At 36.7% G+C, this 27,385-nt stretch overlaps 1 protein-coding gene across 4 annotated transcripts; it reads right to left on the bottom strand.

The window, feature by feature from the left end:
• Positions 1-791: 791 nt before the first annotated feature.
• On the bottom strand, positions 792-23,707 carry LOC111224461 (serine/threonine-protein kinase DCLK1-like). Of its 4 annotated transcripts, none has more exons than XM_022748958.1 (16): positions 23,459-23,707; positions 22,718-23,100; positions 22,134-22,480; positions 7,515-7,614; positions 7,265-7,381; positions 6,818-6,912; positions 5,817-5,904; positions 5,530-5,699; positions 4,944-5,063; positions 4,541-4,687; positions 3,841-3,974; positions 3,593-3,670; positions 3,334-3,430; positions 3,109-3,189; positions 2,872-2,985; positions 792-1,275 (listed from the first exon to the last, which is right to left on the bottom strand). In XM_022748958.1, exons 2-16 carry the CDS (start codon positions 23,076-23,078, stop codon positions 1,069-1,071), a joined length of 2,256 nt encoding a protein of 751 aa, XP_022604679.1. In that variant the 5' UTR covers positions 23,079-23,100; positions 23,459-23,707; the 3' UTR covers positions 792-1,068. The 4 variants fall into 4 exon arrangements, with proteins under 4 accessions (XP_022604679.1, XP_022604678.1, XP_022604677.1 ...); XM_022748957.1 differs by having other exon boundaries at positions 3,334-3,433; XM_022748956.1 differs by having other exon boundaries at positions 5,530-5,723.
• Between the last annotated feature and the right edge of the window lie 3,678 nt (positions 23,708-27,385).

The following is a 27,385-nucleotide window of genomic DNA, read 5'->3' on the forward strand; positions in this document are numbered from 1 at the left end:
GCGTCAGTTGGATACCAATAATACCAGCAACAGATCCATTCTCACTTACTCCAGCCTGTGAAGGACAAATTTGATACTGTGCTCATTGGGCAGTACACCTAATTGCACGTCAATCCACATGTGCCAAGGCAAGGTTTTACACATGCACTTACTACCAGCTACACAGCACTAAGATTCATCTGCACCATCACCAAATTACAACCACACTCTCAAAGACATGTAACAAAGCTACTGCTTAAATAATCATCCTCAAGCACACAGGTAAGCTGGACCATCAACAGTCAAACATAAGTGCCCTCAATTCTCTATGAGGCAAGCTACTGGGTGGCAGGACAATACTAATCCTACAAAATATCTGTTCAGTACAGATAATGCTTATGGTACAATAATAGCAGCATGTCCTCTTAAAGTTCTCTTAAACAGTGCCTAAGGTTTACACACCAGAACCTCAAGTACCACAGCAAAGTAACCTAAATGTTACACTGTACAACAGAGAGGTGACTGTTACAATTAATGCTGTTTTGTGAGGGTTATTATCAAACAATCATTTGTGTTTAAGTCCATACAGTAAATGATATGCACCAAACTTGTCATATCACAAAGTTATGTAATTTAATATTTAGAAGCTAAAAGGTTTCAATGTCTTGCATTTACACCCTCCATTAAAAAGCAAAGTGCTTGATGAAGCACGCCATCTTTCCTGCAGTGTACAATATAAACCAGGAGAGGGCCCTAGTGTACTACAATGAACCAGTGCTTGCTGTGTAGAAATAAGGCTTATATAGTTTGGTGGCTTTTTTTTTTTTTAAGAAAGAAAAGGGAAACTATATTAAAGATTGTTGCATGCTCTTATTGTGTATTCTTTGATCCAGAGACTAACTGCCCCTTTATCTGATCAGTGTATTTTGTACTTGAAATAAAAGTACTATGACAGGAAAAAAAAATAGGTACAGGTAAATATGCAGTCTGTGAATGTCCAAGTCAGCAGACTGAATCCAATGTTGGGTTGATCCGTTTTGCACTCCACCCTCTGAAGGGATGGACGGTGCTGTGCCCTCAGGAAGGCTGCTAGAACGGAGAGATGGGTGAACGGACAGTGTCAACCGAACTTGGGGAATGGTCTTCAGACTCAGAGTTGAAGTCAACAGGGAAGATGCCAGGGTTGGCACTGTGGGAGGCGCTGGCACCAACACTGCGTGGGAGGTTGGGTGCAGACTTCACATCCTGGTGGCGTCTTCGTCGGAAAACTTGCTTCTCTTTATCAAGTGGCGTGGTCTGAGAGAGGGTGACACAGCAGCAACTGTTAGGTTCTCCACAAGACCACAGAGATGAGGAGGGGAATCCACGCAACCACCAGAGGCACTTGTTAAAATATAGTTCAGCCAATGGTAGCATGCAGTTGTATCTGAAAAACTGCATTTGCCTCACAACCTCCTCTCCTTAAAAAGGTTTAAGTTCTTGTGACAGAGGATGTTTAACTTCATCTTATGACACTGCAAACACTGCAAACAAGTGCAGAGCTCATCTGTGTGTCAGTGGCACCACTTAGCACTTAATGCTAAATGCATTTAGATCATGAAACAAAATCCAGTTGCTCAATGCGTCACATGGACCCTCAAACACATGTAGCATTAAGATGCATAACTTCTCTATGCAGATTAAGTAAATAGCAAGTAAACAGCACGACCAGGCGAGAGGAAACAGCCACAGCACTAGTGAGATGAAATAACGTGATAAAGTGATGAATCTGATGAGGTAAATTAGGGCGAGCCATTAAAAGGGCTCCATTGATGGGCAATGGGTCAAATCCTTTGGGGGGGATGGGAAATGGAGACTGCCAGCACTTTGCCATGGAAGCACTGCATATTAGGCACTATGCTGTGTCATACCTTATCCAGTACAATCCTGGATGCTGGTAGTGGTCCAAAGACCCTGACCTCTGGATGGTAAAGTCCTGGTCCGGCTGAGCAGAGAGAGATGAGTGCAACTCAGCGCATCACCTTGAACTCAAAGAATCACTGACCTGATTAATATTAAGACGCACAACTCTGTTATAACTGCTGGTATGACAAGGAAAAAACTGGAAGAGACATGTCATGTCACTGTTAACCGAAGTTCAGTGAAATATCAGAAATTTTTCCATTTGGCTACTGACAACTGAGTGCAGGGCTTACCTGCAAAGTAAATAAAAATGCTAGACACGAGAAATGCAGAGGAATTCAACCGACACCCCCCCCCATCCTCTCCCCATCAATGGCAAATAGTAAAAACTAGGCATTATCTGACTTCCAGAATAAGTTTTTCATCTTTCTGCCAATTGTACAAATCCAGCTCAACTTTAGAACTACTCAAGAAATCACATCTACTGAAACCAAGTCATTGTAGGCCAACTTTGTTATTTATAAAGATCTCCTAACAACAGTGCTGACAGTCCATCTGAAACAGGATGAGAGGCCAGAGCACACACAGGAAGACCTTGCAGCAAGAAGCAGATGGATGAATGGATGTGTACACAGAATAAACCAGAGAAGTTGCCAAGGTATAAATTCCAAAAAAAAAAAAAAAAAAAAAAAAAAAAAAAAAAAAAAAAGGTAATGGATTTATTTGCTGCTTTGCAAAACTTCAACTTAAAACAAATGAATTTGAATGAAATCCAAAGAATAAAGACAGAACATTTTTGCACACTTCAGGAGTTAGGCAAAGCGCATATGGGGAACACTGATTCAAAATTCAAAGCTATAGGTTTTTCAATTTTGAATGACATTCAAAGCATCATCGCTAAAGCTGATTCATAAAAAAGTCAAAATTGAATCTACTGATGGAGAACTGCATGCAGTGTCATTTTGTGGAGGGGTATATATCAATGCTTACTGTAATGACTGACACTCCCGCTGTGGTGTTGTTGAGCCGAGGCCCAGTGTTAAAGTGCTTCTTGATCTTCCCAGCCACAGGCAACTGGTGTTCCTTCTCTGATGCACCATCAGCCTGGAAAATACAAAGAACAAAGCTTTAGCAACTCCACCTGCTGTATCACACTGCATACTGCTTCTTAGCAGCAGTTGAATGTACAAGAGTGATCCTGGTGAAAGGACTAAACACTGAACTTACATTGACCCAGGGGTGATCGAGCACCTGTACAGCTGTGTATCTCTGATCCACCTCTACCTGCAGCATCTCAGTGATTAGAGCCTAAAGAAAGGCATGTTATTGAGTCATAAGCACCTAGTATAATAATGTAGTTTGAGACACCACAGCAACAGATCACTGCTCAATTTGAAACTCCAGAGTCTATCCCAGAGATAGCAGATCAGGAGAGCACTTCTAGACACAAACCTTTGCAGTGTCAGACACATTGTCCCAGTATGGTGCAGGGAAGTCCAGCTGGGCCCTCAAAATCTGTTCAAAGAGAGCCTCCTGATCCTCACCACTGCTGCTGAAATGACAAGTATTTCATAAAACTAGGTTCCACATAATTGTCTTTAATGTGATGGCATACCATGGGCATTTTGACCAATGTGATTTAGACAAATTAAACAGATGTATTCTGTTTTAATTACATCATTATCAAAGAAAGCCTCCTAATAGCACATACCCACGGAAAGGAGGAAAGCCACACAGCAGTATGTAAGAGATGACACCAGCTGCCCAAATGTCAACCTTGAGGCCATATCTGTAATTGAAAGGGAAGGTATCAGGTATCAGAGAGACTAAACAAACCTGCAATTAGCAATAGCAAACAAAAATTACTGCAGCAGCTGTTAAGTGAGATTTTGAACATTGTTCTTTCACAACAAATGTCCTAATATTCATGAAGCTGATGATGTAACTCCTCTGACTCACCCTGCCTCAGCAACGATTTCTGGTGCTACGTAGGTGGGTGTGCCACACACAGTATAGAGGGGCCCATTGACAACAGTAGCCAAGCCAAAGTCACCTAGTTTCAGAGATTTACTACCATCATGGTGCTCATAGACCTGTGTAATACACACAATGAGACTTGGTGAGCAAAAAGATCAACAGAAATTATTTCTTGGCTGCAGCAAAGATTCTATTGAGTTTGATGCGGTAAGAAAATTAAATAACACTGAGCACAAAAGGAATATCACTCAAATTCATCATTTTTGCTTAAATCATAATATGAAAATACATAACAAAGCGCAACACTAAAACAAAAAAACTGCAGTTGTGAATGAGTTAACTTTGAGGTAGGTATCTTGTTTTGGTCTCATTCTTTTGCTGCCATGTCTTGTGCTTCTAAAACTAGATTTTAGAGTTTACAGGTGAGATGTGTTAGAACTGTGAATGCCAAATGACCACAGTGGGATAATGATGAAGTATATACCTTGTGGAGTTGTGGACAGTAATTTCATTTCACAATTTTCTAAATTTCAGTCATTGCATGCCCTAATGTTAGTTGTAAGCTTGTACATATGAACTTTGGATAAAAGTGACAAGGAACGGGCAAGAGGATTAATAAAGTACATGGACCTATGAGGAGTGAGGGAGTGTCAGTACAGAATCTTTGTAGTGTCATACTTACCAACAGGTTTTCAGGTTTTATGTCTCTGTGGACAATATTGAGGCTGTGCAGGTACTTGATGGCACTTGCCAGATTGAACAGCATACAGCTCGCGTCTCGTTCTGTGTATTTGTTAGAAGACGTGATTGCATCAAAGAGATCACCCCCCTGGAGAAAGAGTATTTGGGATGTGAAAGAGTACCAATGCTAGTTTTCAGCAATTTTAAAAGGCTGATAAAGCCCTGGTGTGTTTAGGGAATTTCACATGAACTCTTTATCTGTTAACAGGGATAAAGAAAAAAAACAAAAAACAAAAAAACAACAAGAATATGGACAGAATACCACATGTCACAATAAGCCCCAAAATACAAATGTGGCATTTGGGCTTGAAATTTCTTTGCGACAATCAACCAACATGCAGTACCTTCACTAACTCCATTACAAGATAGAGCTCATTATGGGTGTCCATTTCTTCGATTAAAAGTACGATATTGGGATGTTTCACACGCCGAAGGATTGACACTTCACTCTGGATCATGTGCTCCTGGTAAATAAAGGAAATGTAATCACAGAAAATACATACACACTGAATAGTGAAAATATATATACACATACATATCAGCGGAATGTGAGTGGGGAGCCTCCTTCACGGCCATTTCAGAGCAAATATGATATTTCCAGAAACATTTTACAAATTTTGAATGATAGTTGAAATCATTTGGATACTCGTTAACACTACTTAAATAAGCTTATCTGACAATAATGTCAAAACAGGAAAAAGGAAGAAAGAAAATTAAGACCAAGGATTTTAGTCCCAGAAGAGAGAGCACCATCTACTGACCAATGAAGAAAATAAAGAAAACGAATGAGCATCCACAACAGTGCTCCATCAATATTACATACCAAAAAAAAAAAAAAAAAAAACTTGAGAACTTGAGTGAATGAACAGTAAATTATCCCAAACTTAGTGGTTTGATAATCTTGTGTCAACAGATGTGCAGACAGCCCACCTTTCCCCTGCATTTATCTTTGCTGATGATCTTCAGGGCATACTCTCTTCCAGTGGATTTCTCCACACACTCCCGGACCACAGCAAAGTTTCCATCCCCTAAAGTTCTCCCCACTTTGTACCTCTCTGCTATGGGGGCAGGGACAGAAGGGTAGTCATCCATAAGCTCAGCTGTAGAGCAAAATAAAAGAAGACCTGTAATGTAAAAGGTATATTGTAAGTAGAAGCCAAAAGTTTATTTGCCAAAAGTCTTTTTCTAGTATATCTATGCGTTATAAAATGTCTTACCTTCACTGCCGGGCCCATCTCCTTCATCCATCGAGCTGCAAACCTTGGTTGAAGCTAAAGAGAGTGAAGAGCCACTGTGCTGAGATCCCTGGAAGGACAGACAGCCATTGAGTGAGAATGAAAGACACACTGATGTACTTGTCTTACACAAACTTCAGAGAAGGCAAAGCTTGTAAAAATGTGATTACAGCCAGCTTTTACAAAGCCTATTTGTTCCACTCTGCCAGCCTTGAGTATGCAGTTTGAGATTAGATAAAAATAAATCCAGTGTGGTGAAACATCATAACCTTTTCACCAGCAGACTGGCATATGGTTCAAGATGACAGAGAGAAAGTAATATCCTCCACTCCATAGCCACAATACCAACCCCAGCCAGTGTTATGATTAATTAATGATGGCATCACTGATAACTGGTTGTCAATCCATAGTTGACTGTGCTATTCAGTCTCAGAACTTGCCTGCCTCAGAGTTTGTCCTCCCCAGATCTATGATAATCACAGTGAAAATGTGAAGCTGGAGTACTGGCAGGTTTCATTCAAAAGCTAGCTGTAATACATGTACAAACACAGCCTGTGTTGATGTTTGGCTGGGGTTTTTTTTTTCCCTGAACTCAGAAACATGTTGTATATAAAGCTGATATTTATATCTGCACACCTGTGTACACAGATCTGTGATCACTCATGCCATCTTTTTGAGATCTATCAGATATCTCTAGCAGTATTTCCACTCACATTACTGATAAACAAAAACAAACAGAAAGGCCAGCAATGTATAGCTGGTGGAGGCTCACACATCTTGCTAGGCAATATTCTGATAGTTATTAAATTTATTCCCATCAATAAGCTACAACATATCTGTTTAATTCCACATCACTATAATACTTTTAAATATTATTCATTGATGAAAAGAATTGTCAAACTCCTTAACAAAGCATCTCTGGTATGATATGAATTTAAGAACTTATTTATTTACTTATTTATTGGAACATCAATTTTTATTACCTGTCTTCTTCTGAGGCTAGCTGGACTAGTTGGAGAGGGGCTGGGAGACTTTCCAGATCGAGGTGTGGACAGTTGACTGCCTGCAGTGCCATTAGCTGTCGGTATAGCAGAAATCGAGACAAAATCAGTATCAAGATGAAATACAGCAGAATAAACTCAATGTGTTTTTTACGCATAGTGTATATGTATACATATATTCCTATAAGAAAATATAGTGAAACTTTCAACCCTAACCTCAACCATCACATCTAAATACCTACCCCCAACCCTTACCCTAACCTTAATCTTAAAACCAAGTCTTAACCCTCAAACAGCCTTTTACAGCATGTCAGAAAGTGAGAAATGGACAAAATGTCCCCACATTCCAAAAGTATCCTCACTCCCAAGGTCTAAAACTCCAACTTGTCCTTGAAGATAGCCATACAAAGTACACACACACAACCTTACCAGAACCAGTGGATGAGGGAGACTTGCTTCTGCGGGACATCCCACCACTTCTTGGAGAAGAGCGACCTTGCACGGAGGGGAGCCGGCCATATGATGCAGACTTTGCCACCCTGCATTCTGTAAAGAAAGACAAAATGTATGACAAAATGGCAACATTCTTCCTCCTCCACGTCATATCACAAGTGGCAACAACATCTCATACTGTATATTAGTAGTGCTATAATGTAGATACAAATGAAAGTACACTAACCAGTTTCATCCAGGTTGAAGTCATCCTGATAACGGAACTTCTCTGGGCCACAGGCAATGAATATGTCATCTTCCCCAAAAAAGTCCTGAAGGCAGGAGATCTGGTAAAGATGGAGATGTTTCTGTCAGTTTTAGTAAAATAACTAGTTTGATATGTAAGTGATCCTGTACATAATATTTAATTCCAAAGAGTACTGCTACAATAACAACAACAAGAAAGCAACATAAGTGTAGATATTATTTTTCAGTCAGTGCACAGACCTGCACACTGACAAAGTCTGCTGCTGCACTCCCTAGTCAATTTGGACTGCTTTCAGACTCAGAATGGAACATCTTGCAAGAGATTGAGTAACATTTCAGTGTATGAAGGCAGTGACTTGGCATAAAAATCTCAAAAATGTCTCAAAAAAACATCATGTTATATTAAGGCATAAAAGGTCATAAAAACGTCATAGTATAGTAAAGCATCAAAGGAAATAGTATTTTAAAGCATAAAAATGCCAAAAAATGTCATAGTATAGTATGGCATAAAAATGTCAAAAAACGTCATAGTATAGCATGGCATAAAATGTCAAAAAACCTTTATAGTATATTATTGCATCAAAGGTCATAAAAACGTCATAGTATGGTAAAGCATCAAAGGAAATAGTATTTTAAGGCATGAAAATGCCAAAAAACATCATATTATAGTATGGCATAAAAATGTCAAAAAACGTCATAGTATAGTATGGCATAAAATGTCAAAAAACCTTATAGTATATTATTGCATCAAAGGTCATAAAAACGTCATAGTATGGTAAAGCATCAAAGGAAATAGTATTTTAAGGCATAAAAATGCCAAAAAACATCATAGTATAGTATGGCATAAAAATCTCAAAAAACGTCATAGTATAGCATGGCAAAAAACGTCAAAAAAACATCATGTTATATTAAGGCATAAAAGGTCATAAAAACGTCATAGTATAGTAAAGCATCAAAGGAAATAGTATTTTAAAGCATAAAAATGCCAAAAACACCAACAAAAAATGTCACAATAGTATAGCTTATGGAAAAACCAGGTCAAAAAACTAACGTGCATAGTATAATGTATGTGCTCAAAAAGGTCGACTAAAAAAGCGTACATAGCGTATGGTTAAAGCATCCAAACCGGAAATAAGTAGGGCATCTATAGGTCTAATATGCCAGAAAAACTCAGTAGCGTGTGAATATGTATGCATAAAGAACTGTCAAAAAAGACGATCTATTTTAAGTGTATTAGTTATCTGGCATAAAATGTTTTTTTCGAAAAACCTTTAATTAGTCGATATCTATTTGGCTAATTCAAAAGGTCACTAATAATAGTCCACTCCATTCAGGTTATTGGTCACCCACTTAGCATCAAGGAAAATTAGTAATTCTTCACACGGTCACCCGACCAATAAAATGCCAAAAAACATGCCAATTATAGGCTAATCGGCCATTAAAAAGAAAATGTCAACAAAACTGGCCCGCAGTGATATTAGTCTATGGCAAAAATGTCAAAAAATCCGTTTCTATAGGCTCTTATTATTATTGCAGAATTACAAAGTCATAAAAAACGTACCATAGGTATTAGGCCCTAAAGCTAATCAAGGAAATAGTAGTTAAAGCCATAAAAATGCCAAAAATGTCCATAGTATACGCTCATCTGGCATCCTATGTCAAAAATACTTCCTTATCGACTGATATTGCACTAAAAGTCTAAAAATCCTGGTCATACCTACCTTTTCAGATGGGTTGGTAAAGAATCAACCAATCCGGAACGATATGATTACTTAATAGGATTACCCACCGTAGATGTAGCTCAACAAAGTCATACACGCAATATCAGGGCCTATGGCTCACATTAAAATAATCGCCCGTCTCAAAACACAGTCCATAGTTACTAGCATGGCAAAAATGGTCAAAAAACTTAAGATATACATATTATGCATCAAGTGTCATATAATACACCAAACTCCGCTAGCGCATTCCACGTTATGGTAAAGCATCAAAGGAAATAGTAGTCCTTAAGCATTAAAAATGCCCAAAAAACATATAGTATAGCGCCAACTTATATAAGGCTCATCTACAAATTCAATAGTATAGCAATAAAGACTAAAACGATACAAACAAAACAGCTCAGACTTGACCAATACAATATTATACAATACATTACAGATATAACAAGCCGTATAAAGCCGCCCGCCTAAGGTTCACTAAAACACGTCATTAGATTTAGGTAACCAGCACATCAAACCAATCATCTAATATATTTTAAAGCAGAAAAATCCCAAAACAAATATTTCATAGTTTAGCGCCGCCTTCACTCGCAACATATCCATGTGGTTAGTCCCCCTTTATTTGAAAAATAAGCTACCACCAATCACACACCAAAACGGTCATAGTATGCATGCAAAAATGTCAAAAAAACCTTATATAGTATAAATATATTTGCATCAAAGGTCATAAAAACTCTAGATATGGTAAAGCATCAAAGGAATAGTATTTTAAGCATAAAAATGCCAAAAAATGTCATTAGTATAGTATGGCATAAAACGTCAAAAAAACGTCATAGTATATTTATGGTATCAAAAGATCATAAAAATGTCATAGTATGGCAAGGCATCAAATGAAATAGTATTGTAAGGCATAAATAATGCCAAAAACTCATAGTAATAGTATGGCATAAAAATGTCAAAAACGTCATAGTATAGTATGGCATAAAATGTCAAAAAACCTTATAGTATATTATTGCATAAAAGGTCATAAAAACGTCATAGTATGGTAAAGAATCAAAGGAAATAGTATTTTAAGGCTTAATAATGCCAAAAAGTCATACGTATAGTATGGCATAAAAATGTCAAAAAACGTCATAGTATAGCATGGCATAAAATGTCAAAAAAACCTTTATAGTATATTGAATTGCATCAAAAGGTCATAAAAACGTCATAGTATGGTAGAAGCATCAAAGAAGAAATAGTATTTTAAGGCATGAAAATGCCAAAAAACATCATATTAAAGTATGGCATAAAAATGTCAAAAACGTCATAGTATAGTATGGCATAAAATGTCAAAAAACCTTTATAGTATATTATTGCATAAAAGGTCATAAAAACGTCATAGTATAGTAAAGCATCAAAGGAAATAGTATTTTAAAGCAAAAAAATGCCAAAAAATGTCATAGTATAGCATGGCATAAAATGTACAAAAACCTTATCGTATATTATTGCATAAAAGGTCATAAAAACGTCATAGTATGTAAAGAATCAAAGGAAATAGTATTTTAAGGTTAATAATGCCAAAAACGTCATAGTATAGTAATGGCATAAAAATGTCAAAAAACGTCATAGTATAGCATGGCATAAAATGTCAAAAAACCTTATAGTACTATTATTGCATCAAAGGTCATAAAAACGTCATAGTATGGTAAAGCATCAAAAAATAGTATTTTAAGGCATAAAATGCCAAAAAACATCATAGTATAGTATGGCATAAAAATTCAAAAAACGTCATAGTATAGTATGGCATAAAATGTCAAAAAAACTATAGTATATTATTTAGGCATAAAAGGTCATAAAAACGTCATAGGAAGAAAGCATAGTAAAGATATTTAAACGCATAAAAATGCCCAAAAAATGTCATAGTTATAGTATGGCATAAAAATGTCAAAAAACGTCATAGTATAGCTAGGCATAAAATGTCAAAAAACTTTATAGTATATTATTGCATCAAAGGTCATAAAAACTCATAGTATGGTAAAGCATCAAAGGAAATAGTATTTTAAGGCATAAAATGCCAAAAAACATCGATATTATTAAGTATGGCATAAAAATGTCAAAAAACGTCATAGGTATAGTATGGCATAAAATGCGTCAAAAAAACCTGTCATAGTATAATGTATTGCATTAAAAGGTCATAAAATAGTATAGTAAGAGCGATAAAAGAAATAGTATTTTTAAAGCATAAAAATGCCAAAAAATGTCATAGATAGATGGCATAAAATGTCAAAAAACCTCTCTTATCGTATATTATTGCATAAAAGGTCATAAAAACTGTCATAGTATGGTAAAGAATCAAAGGAAATAGTATTTTAAGGCAATAATGCCAAAAGTCATAGTATAGTATGGCATAAAAATGTCAAAAAAACGTCATAGTTATAGCATGGCATAAAATGTCAAAAAACCTTTATAGTATATTATTGCATCAAAGGTCATAAAAACGTCATAAGTATGGTAAAGCATCAAAGGAAATAGTATTTTAAGGCATGAAAAATGCCAAAAAACATCATATTATAGTATGGCATAAAAATGTCAAAAAAACGTCATAGTATAGTCATGGCATAAAATGTCAAAAAACCTATAGTATATTATTGCATAAAAGCAGTCATAAAAACGTCATTATATAAAGCATCAAAGGAAATAGTATTTTAAAGGCATAAAAATGCCAAAAAAATGTCATAGTATTATAGCATGGCACATAAATGTCAAAAAACTTTACGTATATTATTGCATAAAGGTCATAAAAGTCATAGCTATGGTAAAGAATCAAAGGAAATAGTATTTTAAGGCTTATAATGCCAAAAAATCATAGTATAGTATGCATAAAAATTGTAAAAAACGTATAGTAATAGATGGCATAAAAATGTCAAAAAAACCTTATAGTATATTATTGCATAAAGGTCTAAAAAACGTCAGTAGTATAAGTAAAACATCAAGAAATAGTATTTTAAAAAGCATAAAAAATGCCAAATAAAAGTCATAGTATAGTATGGCATAAAAAAATGCATAAAAAGAAGGTGAAGTAAATCGTCAGTATCATGGCATAAAAGTCAAAAAACTCTTATGTAGTAATATATATTACGATCAAAGGTCATAAAAACGTTCATAGTATGAGTAAAGCATCAAAGGAAATAGTATATTTTAAGCATGAAATGCCAAAAAATATCATAGTCATATAGTATGGCATAAAAATGTCAAAAAACGTCATAGTATAATGGCATAAAATGTCAAAAAACCTTATAGTAATATATTGCATAAAGGTTCATAAAAACGTCATAGTATCAGTAAAAGCATCAAAGGAAATAGTATTTTAAAGCATAAAAATGCCAAAAAATGTCATCAGTATAGTATGGCATAAAAATGTCAAAAAAAACGTCATAGATATAAGCATTGCATAAAATGTCAAAAAAACCTTTAGTATATATATTGCATAAAGGTCATAAAAACGTCATAGTATGGTAAAGATCAAAGGAAATAGTATTTTAAGGCTAGAAAATGCCAATAAAACATCAGTCATTATAGTATGCCATAAAAATGTCAAAAAACGTCATAGTATAGATATGGCAATAAAATTCAAAAAACCTTATAGTATATTATTGCATCAAAGGTCATAAAAACGTCATAGTATGGTAAAGATCAAAGGAAATAGTATTTTAAGGGCATTAAAATTGCCAAAAAACAATCATAGTATAGTAGGCATAAAAAAATCAAAAAACGTCATAGTTATAGCTATGGCAAAAAAGTCAAAAAAACTTATCATGTTATATTAGCATTAAAGGTCATAAAAACGTCAATATAGTTAAAGCATCAAAGGGAAATAGTATTTTAAAGCATAAAAATGCCAAAAAATGTCATAGTATAGCTATGGCATAAAAGTCAAAAAAAACGTCATAGTATATATTGCATAAAAGGTCATAAAAACGTCATAGTATGGTAAAGAATCAAAGAAATAGTATTTTAAGGCTTAATAATGCCAAAAACGTCATAATATAGTATGGCATAAAAATGTCAAAAACGTCATAGTATAGTATGGCATAAAATGTCAAAAAACCTTTATAGTATTATTATGCATCAAAGGTCATAAAAACGTCATAAGTATGGTAAAAGCATCATAAGGAAAAGTATTTTAAGGCATTATAAATTCCAAAAAACTATATCTATATATTATAGCTATGGCATAAAAATGTCAAAAAACGTCATAGTATAGGTATGGCATAAAATGTCAAAAAACCAATAGACCCGTTATTATATATATGCCATAAAAGTCAAAATAATAATGTCAGTAGTGAATAGTGTAAATGCATCAACAGGAATCATCGATAAGAGTCGGTAATTTGCTAAGAGCCAATAAAAGGATCGGCGCAAAATAAGATACTGTCATTAGATATAGCATGGCATAAAATGTCAAAAAACCTTATCGTATATTATTGCATAAAAGGTCATAAAAACGTCATAGTATGTTAAAGAATCAAAGGAAATAGTATTTTAAGGCTTAATAATGCCAAAAATGTCATAGTATAGTATGGCATAAAAATGTAAAAAAACGTCATAGTATAGCATGGCATAAAATGTCAAAAAACCTTATAGTATATTATTGCATCAAAGGTCATAAAAACGTCATAGTATGGTAAAGCATCAAAGGAAATAGTATTTTAAGGCATAAAAATGCCAAAAAACATCATAGTATAGTATGGCATAAAAATCTCAAAAAATGTCATAGTATAGCATGGCATAAAACGTCAAAAAAACATCATGTTATATTAAGGCATAAAAGGTCATAAAAACGTCATAGTATAGTAAAGCATCAAAGGAAATAGTATTTTAAAGCATAAAAATGCCAAAAAATGTCATAGTATAGTATGGCATAAAAATGTCAAAAAACGTCATAGTATAGCATGGCATAAAATGTCAAAAAACCTTTATAGTATATTATTGCATCAAAGGTCATAAAAACGTCATAGTATGGTAAAGCATCAAAGGAAATAGTATTTTAAGGCATGAAAATGCCAAAAAACATCATATTATAGTATGGCATAAAAATGTCAAAAAACGTCATAGTATAGTAAAGCACCAAAGGAAATAGTATTTTAAAGCATAAAAATGCCATTTGTGCATAAAAAGGATACAGTACAGATTATTCTATAATATAGGACACATATGGTATACATAGTACTAAATATTTTATGTCAGAGGCTTTTTTTTTTAAATCAACAACTTACTTTAACACAGTCCTACCATCACTCATCATATTTGGGAAAATCTCATATCTAAATTATATGAATGTAAGTACAGCTATACAGATACAGCAACATTCAGGCCATCTCAGTGTAAGAGAAAGTATTTCCTTTAGTTTCATTTAAAGCAGTCACACTGAAATTGCATATTCAAAAGGGCCAAAGTACAAAGGAAAAATGAATGCTACTGTGTGTACAGCATGTGAATAATGGAATTAACATTTCTTTCTACTGGTGTATCAGCCTAGCTGCAGATGAATATGTCTCTAGGGTAACAACTAAGAAAAGACGAGCTTCTTTTAAACCTTGATTTTATTCAGTACAGTCTGTGACAATAACGTCTGCTGGTCATTAAATTCTTTCCAACCCTAGTGGGAGATTAAGTTAATTGCCCTCTATTGTCCAGGGCCATTCAATATAAAAATCATGTTAAAACATGTTTTTAACACCATCATCCATTAAGGGAGCCATTCATGTCAAGACAAAGTGAGTGTGTTGAGGGCATTTTCACAGTTTACTAGATCCTTTAGCCCATATCTAATGTGTGATGGCATATAAAGTATTAGGGATATCAAGGTATTATAACCCGAATCCACAAAATAAGATTAAAATCTGAAACTGTTACATGCTAAGAGGTTAGATTTTACCTTAAGCCAGAGGATGGCTTTGATGAACTTTCATTAAAAACAACATGGTTACCACATATCCTTTTATCTCAATAAGAGAGAAATGTAAATGAATCATTTTCACTTTTCTACAAAAGAAAATGGGTTGACTCAGTTGATGCATCTGCTGCTCTCATTAATACAGAAGCCCATTTCAGTGCATGTAGTCATAAATAAATGAAGATGCTGATGGAGTCCTGACCTTCTCCTCAAAAGGCTTATTGATGCGCTTAACTACAGCAGTGTGCCTGCGAACAGAGAGCACCTGTTTTCATTTCCTCTACAGAGGAGTGAGGGGTGAACTCAGCAAAACCTCTATCAACAAAATATGATCCCATACTGATATCAGTTAAGTGGACATTTGTTTTGTCTTGAGTTTAGTGTTAAATCATAGCAAATCTGAAGTGCTAAAGGTTGCTATTGATTAAAAACTATGCAAGATTATCACCTGAAACCTCATGGTTGTGTTTTTAAAATGTAGTTGAACACAATATGGTTTCGAAAACTGAAATCTGAAAACAAAATCAAGACTGCCATTAGCAAACATCTAATGTGTGTATACATTATTAATTGTCTCATTAAGAAGCATGCAGAGCTCAGCAGGAGTTTAATAACATGGCTTCAGTGCTGAGACATGGAGCAAAGGCCAGACATGAAAGTCAACAGCCCACTGCTCCCTCATCATATGGGGTGTGGCTACTAAATAATGAGACTGCACTTATGCAAGCCGAACCAGCATAATAATAATAATAATAATAATAGTTTTCGAAAAGTGCTATATGAAGTTAAAGTGCTTTACGATAAAATCAGATAATGCAAGTAAATAAAAAGAGAATACTATTACCAAGTTTGCTTGCCTGAGATCTCCAGGCAGGGAGTTCAGCTCAGCTGAGGGCCCTGAACATCAAAGGCTTGGTCACCTTTAGTCACAAGTCAAGATTTTGGTACTGCTAGTAGGGCCCTGCTGGAGGATTGCTGGCAGCAATAAGACTCACAGATATAAAAAAAAATCACTGAAAGACAATTTAGTCAAATAACACATAGATTTAGAGGCCTCTTTATGATTATAATTTGATAAGGCATCCAGACAAGGAAAGATTGTTAATGGCACTTGTACTAGTGTCAGTGGGGTAATTGTAATCACCTCTGATTTGGAGTCATTCAACTGCAGAAAATTTTTGGACATTGATTTTGTACTTTCAGCGAGGCACGACAAAGTACAAGAAACATCAGTGGTACCAGGCTGTACCAGGACATATAGTTGGGTGTCAAAATTAGTCTCTTAGCATTAGAAGAAACTTACCCTTTAAAACTGCCAATAATTAAGAAAATACAGGTGTGTAGTTTCAATATTCATTATTCAAAATATTGAAATGTTGGATTATCCACCAAACAAAAGGATAGATGTTTCAGTAACCTGCAGCAAAACCACCTCCTAACACCCAAAGGTCAATCAGCCATGAAATCTTAAAATAAACATTGAGCACAGAGGGGGGCTTAACATGGCCTTTTTCTCTGCAGACGCCCCAGTCTGATGGCCCCTGCCCCCAACCCCTCCTCCAAAACAGTGTAAGATCCCAAAGGGAGGACAGCTGCACAGTGGTTGCCAAGGAGACCAGACAGAATCACAGCTGAGTTTTGTGACGATGAGAGGGACACGGCTACTTTAATATCCACTGTCAGATCCTATCTGAAGCACTGAACAGTACAAACGGCAGACAACAGAACAATGTCACCATCAGTCTAGGCAAGATGGAATAACCTTCCAAAGAAGGCTTCAGACCTTCTGTGGATGTCACCACTATAACTCCCACTCTCTGCTTTAAAACCACTGAACAAAAATGACCAAAAGTTTAACTTCATTTAAACAATAAGTAAATCTGACATGAAATAAGTGACATTATTCCACAATAGGATCATGGTGTTTTAGATGGTAGGTGATAACTGCTGAAGGGCAAAAGCCATTAACACAGTGTCCAATTTGAGAGTGTCAAAATATGGTTTGCTTCATGTAAGATCTTAACTCTCTATTAACTCTTAACTTTTTAATTTAATTAGAGCCACTCCTTTACTTTTAAATTGTATTCATCATAAATGTAAGAAAATAGGAAACTTTAAATTCATGATGGAATAGCATAACTAGGGCAATCACAAATGTGTTTCATTTATATTGATTATTTTTGCCTGCTGGCTCTGTGACACAGCAGCTCCATCAGTCCTACCATCCCCCTGGAACACACACACACCTTATGGTCCTCGAGCATCCTGTGCAAATATTGATTGTCAGGGTATTGTGATTTCTGCAAGCTTAAGCATTGTTCTAGTTGCTTCAGTCCAAAGAAAACACAATGGGAGGTGTGTATACTATAGAAGCTAATCAATCTGAGCCATGGTAAAGACCATAGATTACACAAAAGACACAAACTGAGGTGGAGCAGGTGGCGCTCTCCAGGGTGCTGAATCTCCCCTTTGAAGTGGAAGACTGAACACAGCATCCAGTAACTCAACATGCCAGAGAAACATGACTCATCTTCACATGTAATTTTCAACTGGTTCTAGTTGCATTTTGCAGGAGTTGCCCTTATTTACTTGAGAGCATATAGTAATGCAGTAGTAATTTGTTTTCAGGAATCAAGGGTCAGTTACTTGCTATAATCTACTTGTTTTCCATACACTACTGCATGCTTAGAAAAAATGTCCAGCAGAAAGAGGAGAGGATGTAAAACGGTGTATTTATAGACATACACATGATCCAAGAAACAAATTAGGTCTGCTGTAGAAATCTGTTACATAACTGCAGTTGCAAAGACAAATATGAGTAATAGCTTCCATAATAAGTGCAAGTCAGCACCTACCATAATACTGACATCCATAAGGACATACCACAACCCGAGCACACTTTAAAACACATATGAGCCCACACATATTCTACCAATCCTAATCATAATGTTCTAGTCTTGAGTTACTAGGCTATATATAGCTGTTGTAGTTGTAACAATGACTTTAACAAACAGAAAAAAAGTGTTATATGAAATGAAATGATATGAAAATCTATCAGCATATCATGCAATAAAATTTAGAATAGTATCTAACAAGAAATGCTGAGTAAACATTGCAAGATCATAAATTAATGCAAAACCCGATAGTGTCTTACTAACATGGCTCACCATACTCATTTGGCATGCTGTGAAGTTCCTGCAGTATGTTAATTCAAGTATAACGCTAACTTTAGCTCAAGCATAATTAGTAGCCCCTCTGTGCAAAAAGAGGATAACAGAGAAAATGTCCTTCTATGCAGTGGGAAACTGGGCAAATCACTGTTCTGTGTTTAACAGCCAAGTCACAGCAGTAGGTGAGAGGAAAGCCAGACAGCCTCCCCATCTCCTTCTTTGTCCCCTCTAGTTACAGTGAGAAGTTTCAAAAAAGAAGGGCTTACGAATGATATTCTTTCAATACCAAAAAAATAGTTGTTAATAATTATAATAGTATATTTTTACATTAAATAGCAAATATAAAGAAAGAATGTTAGTCACACCCAAGGAAAGTTTGTCTTTCTATCTGCTTTGAATGCCATCTGTCAGATATCTAAAGCAAAGGCTTACTTTTAAATGAAAACTGCTTAACTGCAGGAGAATATAATGTGATCATAATTTAAAAATCAATATATGAAACAACTGATTTTCTAAGAAAGCAATGAGCCACTATGCACCTGCACAGAGGTGACATCTGGAGTAACATCTGTAGTATGAGAAGAGACCAGCAGAGATTCATTGTGGGCACATGCAGGCCAAACCAAAAATAAAAATTGCAGAATCAAGGTCAACATGAGGAAATAACTGGAAAACATGAGTTAGATTCTGCTCTCTGGCACAAAGGGCACCCTAAATCTCATAACAACTTCCATTCTGCATCTAATTCCGAAAGCACAAATGGGTTGTTTATCACATCTACTGATACATAATTTTACCATGGAGGATTAAGCCTCCGCTTTCATGCATTGATGTCAAGCCAGGCTTTGTCCTCGGGTGGCTGTTGACATCTATTTCAACAAGAAGTGTTGGACCCTGCTGATACAGAGATGTTAGTGGTGTGCATAATACAATTACAGTGCAGAACCACATCCATTACAGTGGGGATTGGAATGCCATGGGCTAAGTCTCCTCAGACCTACTCAGTCATGCAAATACTCTTTGCTCTATCCCATACATAACAGCAGGATCGCATCAGGCCATGGCATGCTTCCTTTCCTCAAAGGGCCTCATCCACAGGGTGCCTCCGTTTCTCTATAGCTTTCTCTCCACTACTTGGATAATGTTTTATTAATAATTTTCATCTGAGGTTTATAAAGTGCAGCCCCTAACTATTAACTTGGTTGTGTCCATTTGGCCAAGTTAAACCTGACTCTTATGGAAGAACACCATTACAGAGTGACTCAGCAGTAGGGAGGGTTCACAGTCATCAAGCAGAACCACCCACTCAGCAGATTGACTAATAGAATCATGAGTCCAAAATAAATGTGAATAAACAAGAAATCCCAAAAATAATCTGCCCATTGCTTTTGTAGAAGAAGAATCAAGAGTAATGTGACTGCATATAAAACAAACTTTCTAGAATGAATTGTTTTAACAGTCAGCCAATGTCTTGTGTTCCTGGACCAAATACACAAGCAGGTCATTTACCAAAGGTTAAACACCCATGAAACCAGGTCCTTTGATGCCAATGGATGCTTATTTGGCCATCTGGAGTCACAATATGACAAGACGTAGCAGAGAATAGAGCACAGAGCTGAACTACCAAGAAGATAATACAACTGTTTATTATTAGGAAGTATAGATGACTAAACTGAAGAAACAATGGAATGCAGCAAATGCTTCATTCACACAGTTTACAGGACATCTACCTTTGATCTGTTGCAATGTTATGTCCATTTAATGCTTCACTAAATCCATATTCTTAAAATTCAGAGGATTTGAGAGGCAGATTTGTTTGTTAGGGTAAAAATCCAACTGTTCCCTCTACATAATACTAAAGAATAGGTCCTACCCTGGGATTATAGCACAGCCATGTGCTCCATCTTGCTGCCATGTGTATAATAAGGCTGACAGACCAAGCACTGCATCTATGAGCCCTCTCACACTACACCTACAGTCCTGACATCACTACTGCACTGCTCTGCCGCAGAGGCTGTTCCTTAGCAACCAGCTCAGGAAACCATGTCACCATAGAAACCATGAGGAGGAGAAAAAAAAAAAAATTCTGATAAGGATACTAATATGGAGTGCAGGTGATAGAGTTTATAAATAGGTTTAGTTATATAGAGATGCTTATTTCTGTGGGATGATTTGTAACTTAATTGCTCTGTCAATTCTATGTGCAGTTGCAACATAAGTGTTGTCCATCCATATCAGCTCATAAAGAAAAGCTGACAATATCCACAATAATGTTCATTAACATAACATATGGCTACGATGTGGTGTGAAATGAGCCACATGTAAAAAGAATTATAACATCAGCATAAGTAAATAATGAGTACTGTCCGTAGAGTTCATTTCAATGCCCATTTGTCTGGTACAAGCTCACTAAGTGAATATCCATTTAATAGTGTGCCACTGTTGGTAGGAATATGAGATGGAGTCCTAGAAACCTATTTCTCGTAATACATTTAGCAAATACTCCCAGTTGACTTTGAACCTTCTGGGCTGTCTAACTCTTTGGGTAAGGAGCAATTCTCGGAGACATGAATAAAGAACTGAACAAACCGACTCTAATGTCAGAGGCAAAGTTAGCTTTCTTCTAAACTGAGCCTGCTTTGACTGCAAATGTGTACCAAGTCTGCCTCAGGTACAACATGCTGAGCTAAACTCCCTGTGTGAGAGAGAGTACCACCTCTGGGAAGACAGAATGTAGAAGGAGTTTTTAAACCATAATACCAAAATACCCATCAACACAGCCAAATCTGTAGGTACTGCACACAGCCATGCTATGAACAAATACACAAAGATTATGCTAGTCTCCTTTCACTTCTATCCAGCAAAAGCATCCTTCCCGCATCCCCACTTGTGAGCAATTAATGTACTAGTGGTGGAGAAAAAGGCACAGGATAATGGCACTCTCTCAGGTATAGAGCACTTAAGGTTGTCCTAGCTGCTTTGTTGTATGACTTCACAGGCAAACATTCAGTCACAGTGCATGTATGGCAATGAGGTAATTTTTTTTCAAAAATGATTGATTGATTATGTCAGCTGCAAATGTGCAACCAGCTTCACCAACTGCAAGCATAACCAACAGCTTTATTACATCAGATTTAACCAAATATAGACAGAGAATTTCACTTGTACAACTTATACCTGTGTATACCTGTATAAACTGCGTTTCCTCTATCTGTGCTCTGGGTGGCATAGTTGTGTGTACTATGTATCTGGTATGATGCATGTGTAATGCTTCCTCTATGAGTGAAGGGTGCACTGAAACCCATGCACAGAGGATGCGCAAATGTCAATGTGACATTGCAAAATTAAGTAGATTTTTTTTATATCAAATATTTCTTAATTATCTGCTATACATTATATCATATATTTTTATGCGTAAACAACTTATGTTAAAGCTATGAACCTTAATTCGGGGTGTACTGTTGCATAATGCACACATCTGTCATCACATTCACCATAATGTATGCGTTCTTATTTTCTTCAAGTTTACAATTTTCCTAGGCCTGTTTTCCATTGAAAAAAAAAAATGTTGGTGTTGTTGAACTTCAAAATTATAGGGAGAAAAAAAAAAAAACTTTTTGGTTTTAACTTAGACTAGTAAAGTCAATGGTTTTTTTGAATGATCTCTAATTTGTGCCCCACTTAGAAAATGTTTTTAATATTAGAAGTCTGACAAATAAGCTAACAGATGTAAGCTTCACAAAAAGTCCTAAGAATGATAACTTAACACCTACCATCTTGCCGTCAACAGTGAATAGCCTTTTGACGACTCCTGAGTCCAGCTTAATGGCATCTGTGATGTCAGTCATGACTTGCTCGAAGGAGTGTGCAGTCTTCTTGTTGAGCAAGACCCGTACGGCCTTGCGAGGCTTTACTCCACTGCGGACAATGGTTACCAGTTTGGGCTTAATGAAGTCCTTGCTCTCTCTAGTTTCTGGGAATCCAGCCTTTGCACTACCAAGGGAAGAAGGGTCACGGACAGACACAGCAGTCCTAGCACCAACCGCCCAGTTGGGATTTACATTCTTTGTGTATTCCAGTTTCTTGTAGGGCTCTATGGATGCACAAACATAGCTCTCTCCTGCAGAAAAATCAACACATTAGCAGATTACCCACTTGCTCACCAACAACAGCTAAGATTAAAGCAAAGATCACAGGACAGTGCAATACAGGTTACTTCTGCTGTACAATAATGAGGAAGTCATGCATTTTGTTTTGACCTGCATCTGCTGTTGAGTTTGTGACTTACCTGATCTCACATTACTCAATATAAACTAAATCTAGGGCAAACTTACAAACATTCAGGAACACTGCTCACCTTCCACCAGCTGGTCCATGTTGGTGATCTTTGTCATCCCATCAATGGTATATATGGTCCGCACCCCTTGGGGCAAATTGACATTATCTGACAGAGATCTTGTGAGGTCAGCCAGGAGTGCTTCTATAGACCTAAATCTCTCCTGAGAAATGGCATAAACAATCCCTTTGAAGTAGCGGTCCCCATTGCGGTAGAAACGAATCTTCTTGGCCTTCTTTTCTGAGCTCAGCGCTTGCAGTGTCCTGGTTCTGTATAGGCTGCAGTGAGCACTGTGAGTGGGACTGGGGAGCCCATTCCCTCTCGAACCCCTTCGGGTGTATCTCTGAGCCTTGTCCCGCTCATCAAAGTGCTCCAGCTCCATGACTGTTCAGTAATATTGCAACCTAAATAATACAAAGAAAATGCTCACCATGTGAATAAGCTCTTTAACTTGAACCTATATAATGCATTAGAGCAGCCTAGTTGCTTACACTCCTGATACAAGCATTGAGGCTGCTACTGCTGCTAATACACACATTAGGAAGTAACATGTCACACCCATTTCATGCTGGTGTGTCTAAATTAAACCTTAATAGCAATGAAATTCACATCCATTTGCAGTGGGTAATACAACATCAACATAAAAACCCATTTAGGGATCTTAGCTGAAAGCCTATTGTAATAGGTAAACCATAAAAACATAATATATCAGGAAAACGGGATAGAACATATGGATTTTCTTGTTTTGGTGCAATCTCTTACCTTTGAGGTGAGGACAGATGCAATCAAACGTGTGTCTGCAAGTGCAACTTGTCTCAATGAATCATTTATTCATTTGATGCCTTGGATGAACCATGCGTCCCTTTGTTGCCCCTGTGATGGTGCTCTGCCTGTCTGCCTGTCGTGTGTCTAAGCTGCTGTGTGCTCACATGTAGAGAGGAGGCAGGGCTGTAGTCGGTGTCCTCCACCCTCCCTTACTCCTCTGCCATTGCAGTGATTTACACCGGGCTGCTCGGGTGTCAGCATTGCTCGTGCACATAGCTGTCAGAGCGCGCAATAGCGTGCACTCGCAAAAAACCTCTGTGCGTATTGTTTTGACGCATGTCCACGTTCAGTTTGACCTGGGACATTTATTAATTAAATAAATTAAAAAACCTCCACCCACAGACAAGCATTTAATTAGCTCAAAGACACCAATTTTAAAAACGTCTCACCTCTAACAAACAGGGTAGTCATTAGATTCCGGGCTCGAGGGTGGGAAGAAATAACTGGTTATGGTTCAACTGGTTATGGGTAAAGTTAGGTTCAGGTTTACGTTAAAGACGGACACATATCGACGGGGAGCCAGACTTAAACACAACACCACTCGCAGTCCTCACCAGGCAAAGCTCGGAGGCACTTGAATGTATTACCAACAGTACTTTCTAGCCGTTTTTCATTTATGTATTTAACTTACCATTTGTGATGATAATGTAGGCGTACAGTCTTTAGTCCATTGCTGAGCAAGCTAAGCCTAACAAACAGCTGTATCAAACATCCCAAGCCGGGACTTTCATTACTTCCGGTTGAACTGTTAATTTCATTGCTGGAAAATGGATATTAAAATACTTCTAGTCAAAGTGTCTGAGCAAAATACATCCTTGGTTACAGCTAATTATGCACTACAAATCTGATGTGCCTACGTATCTGTTCTGTATTGAGACCACACAGGCACACAGGTGTAGGTAATTAATTGGTTCAGTCACACCCGGAGTGCGTGGATAGTAATGAGCGGCTGAAGGACGTGTACAAAACGGGAACAAGTGAATTACCCAAAACTACACAAGTATGAGCAGATGACCACCTAAGGGGTAATTTGCACGTGTTTTTGTATCAAAATCTTCACAGAAGGGTGTCACTCTTCCAAAGGCTTGCACCTTGGATGAACAATTGATCTGGGAGCAGGTCTTGGACACATTCCAACTTTTATGGCTGTCAGCAAGTTGAATTTGTTCAACCTAATACAAAAATTTACTCTATTATAGGGCACTTGTCCAGTTGGCCTGCTGAAGGCACAAATTACTTATCCTTAAAGTCTGGAAGGTTATTTTCAAGAAGTCACATTTTGCTGATCAGACTGGTGTTAAAATAATGAAAGATGGAACTAAGGTCTTAAAACAATGGACTTATGACCTGTTGAAAAGTTGACTTAGTTTTCTAACTGCTTTTAGCCTACCTGTAGGCCTATCTTCAAGTGTTATGAGAACATTAATCTGTTTGTTTAGTGTCTTTGATCCTCTGAGTATGAAGAGGAAATCTAGCTAGATGTACTATAAATATCCCCTTAGAAGAGTAACTCATCAAATGCATATCAGCATTAGTGTTTCTCTACATTTATTTTTAGACAAATCTGGGGGCAAATCATTCCAATCACATGAAACTTCAGCATCTGAGAGGTAAGAGAAGAGCACAGATGAACACTAATTTCCACCTTTAATACATTAGTTTTTAGAAACATTTAAAACACTTTTAAATGGGAAAAGTGCTAATGATTTTTTTTTTTTTTCTACAGAAGAAAAGTCAGGCTAAAGAGAAACACCTTACAAAGAGCAAATTCTGCTGCTAAGAAGTCAACCGAGGGTATGATTATTTGCTTACTTAATTTATTCATTATTTTGTGTATGGTTGCAGATTTGTTGACAATGTCTTGCAATCCTGAGATAACAATTCTCAAGTAAATGAACTGCATTATTTGAGAATCTTTGCTGCAGTGTGCATTTGTTGACATAATATTTAATTTCAGATGTCTCATGGAGATACACTCAGCAGAAGAATTGTAAACAAGAAACTCAGCCATCTATTGCAATAACTAATCCTCTGAAAATGGATCAAATGCTCCCTACAGCTGAAGGCCCAGCCACAACGCATACCCCGCCAATACTGCTGGACAAATCAGCTGTTCCTCGGGGACAAATGCTGCCAGTGTGCCAGGATCAATCTCTCTCTGCCTCGTTTCAGTCTGTGGAAAATAACTGGATGAACCTTACCCCTGCATTTATGAACCCTACTTCATGTGCTTTCACATCAGCAACGATCGGCTCCTCTTCACCACAGATGGGACTGGACACAACTTCAAGCCATGTGCTGTGGGATGTCCCTCCTGGCCTGATGGATCCTGTTGGTCTTTCATCAATGGATTTTGGCCCATCCTACAGCCCACCTGAACAGAAGACTGTAACAAATGTCATCTTACCTCCAGGAGATCAAAGTCAAATTGATTCACCCCTGGTTGGCCTAACTGACAGTGTTTCAGCAGTAGAATTTACAAACCAACCACATGTCCCATTGGTTGTGTTTCAAAGTGCAACTTCAATTTCTGGTGACCTGACACCTGAGAATGGAAATCAGCCGGTGCCAGATGCTCTGTGTGATCCAAGACACCTCCAGGAGAGTGACCTCCATAGAAGTAGCCCTTTGACAGACAATCCAGAGGGTGTGGTTAGTCCCTTTTGGCTGGATTTACTACTGGATACCAACAATAACCCTGAAAATAATCCAACTGACTATATGGTTTGAGATGTCACTAATGATATGCTTAATATATAAAAGCATATTTGCAGCTTTGATTGACCAAATATTAGAGCCTTTAGTGACAATATCAGTGATTTCTGTGTGCTGCATGGTATGCAGTCCTCAATAGATGTCAAAAAGTTAAAGATGGAATGTCCAGCTGTATTACTCTTTAGTTTTTCAGCAGAACATTGTAAGAATTATGATAGCTGTGCATCCCTTTCATTTTACAGGTACAGTTAATACAGCAGAGCAGTCATGTTTTGTATTTTTCATCTGACAGTTTTAAAAATAGCCAATCCATATAATGGATTATTTGTGTTACATAAATGGGAAAGCATAGGAGGACTGTTGTTTTTGTCTTTCAGTTGAATAAAGTGTTTTCTTGAATATTTCTGTCATTTAGTTTGAATAATAAACTAAAATATAGCCATTGTTATCTATGAAATGAGTGGTAAATGGCTGCATTTATATAGAACTCATTCACACGAGCAGCAAAAAGCTGCAATGCAAGGTGCTGGCCTGACCATCAGGAGCAATTTGGGGTTCAGTGTCTTATCCACTTTGATGGTTGACAGTAGGGCTTTGAACTGGAAAATAATCTGCAATTAAATTAAAATTTGAATCTTAATCAAATTATCTTTGAATTTTTAAAAATTTTAGTTTAAAGAGTAAAATTTTACTGACTCAGTAGCACAAAAAAGAAATCCCTGTATATAAGACCACAAAAAAGCATGGAATCATTTATGAGTACATTTATTTGAATTTCTGATTGTTTTTCTCAAGTAGGCTACTTTATAATCTTGATTTCCTTATTTTTTAAAGAAATGTAAAAGTAATTTGATGATCCATTTTCTCTACTGATGTGCTAATTTAGGAGAAATTTACAGAATAAAGCTACGGTGTGATAAAATATTCAGTGATAATTAACATGTTGTGAAACATAAAGCCACTAGGTGGCTGTATTAGGCTGATAGATTCAAGATAGTATTTACAACGTGTTAACTACATTTTAACAGCTGATCTGTCGGAATAAAAATGCAAATGGTATTTTCCTGCCCAAATCCATTCTTTTCTTCATATGGAACAAAATAGGTTACTGTGCCTCCCAAAATCTAACAAAATACTGAATTTCTTGTG

The sequence above is a fragment of the Seriola dumerili genome, unplaced genomic scaffold, assembly GCF_002260705.1.
Source record: "Seriola dumerili isolate Sdu_G_001 unplaced genomic scaffold, Sdu_1.0 BDQW01000134.1, whole genome shotgun sequence".
Classification (NCBI taxonomy): Eukaryota; Metazoa; Chordata; class Actinopteri; order Carangiformes; family Carangidae; genus Seriola; species Seriola dumerili.

Bases quoted from the DNA above. Each gene is read 5' to 3' on its own strand.
- LOC111224461 (XM_022748954.1), bottom strand. From the start codon at position 23,078: ATGGAGCTGGAGCACTTTGATGAGCGGGACAAGGCTCAGAGATACACC. The intron at 4,688-4,943 runs GTACTGCATGTT...CTCTTTCTCCAG, and splicing joins TTGTAATGGAGTTAGTGAAG to GGGGGTGATCTCTTTGATGC. The intron at 1,276-2,871 runs GTAAGCATTGAT...ACCCTCTCTCAG, and splicing joins CGGGAGTGTCAGTCATTACA to ACCACGCCACTTGATAAAGA.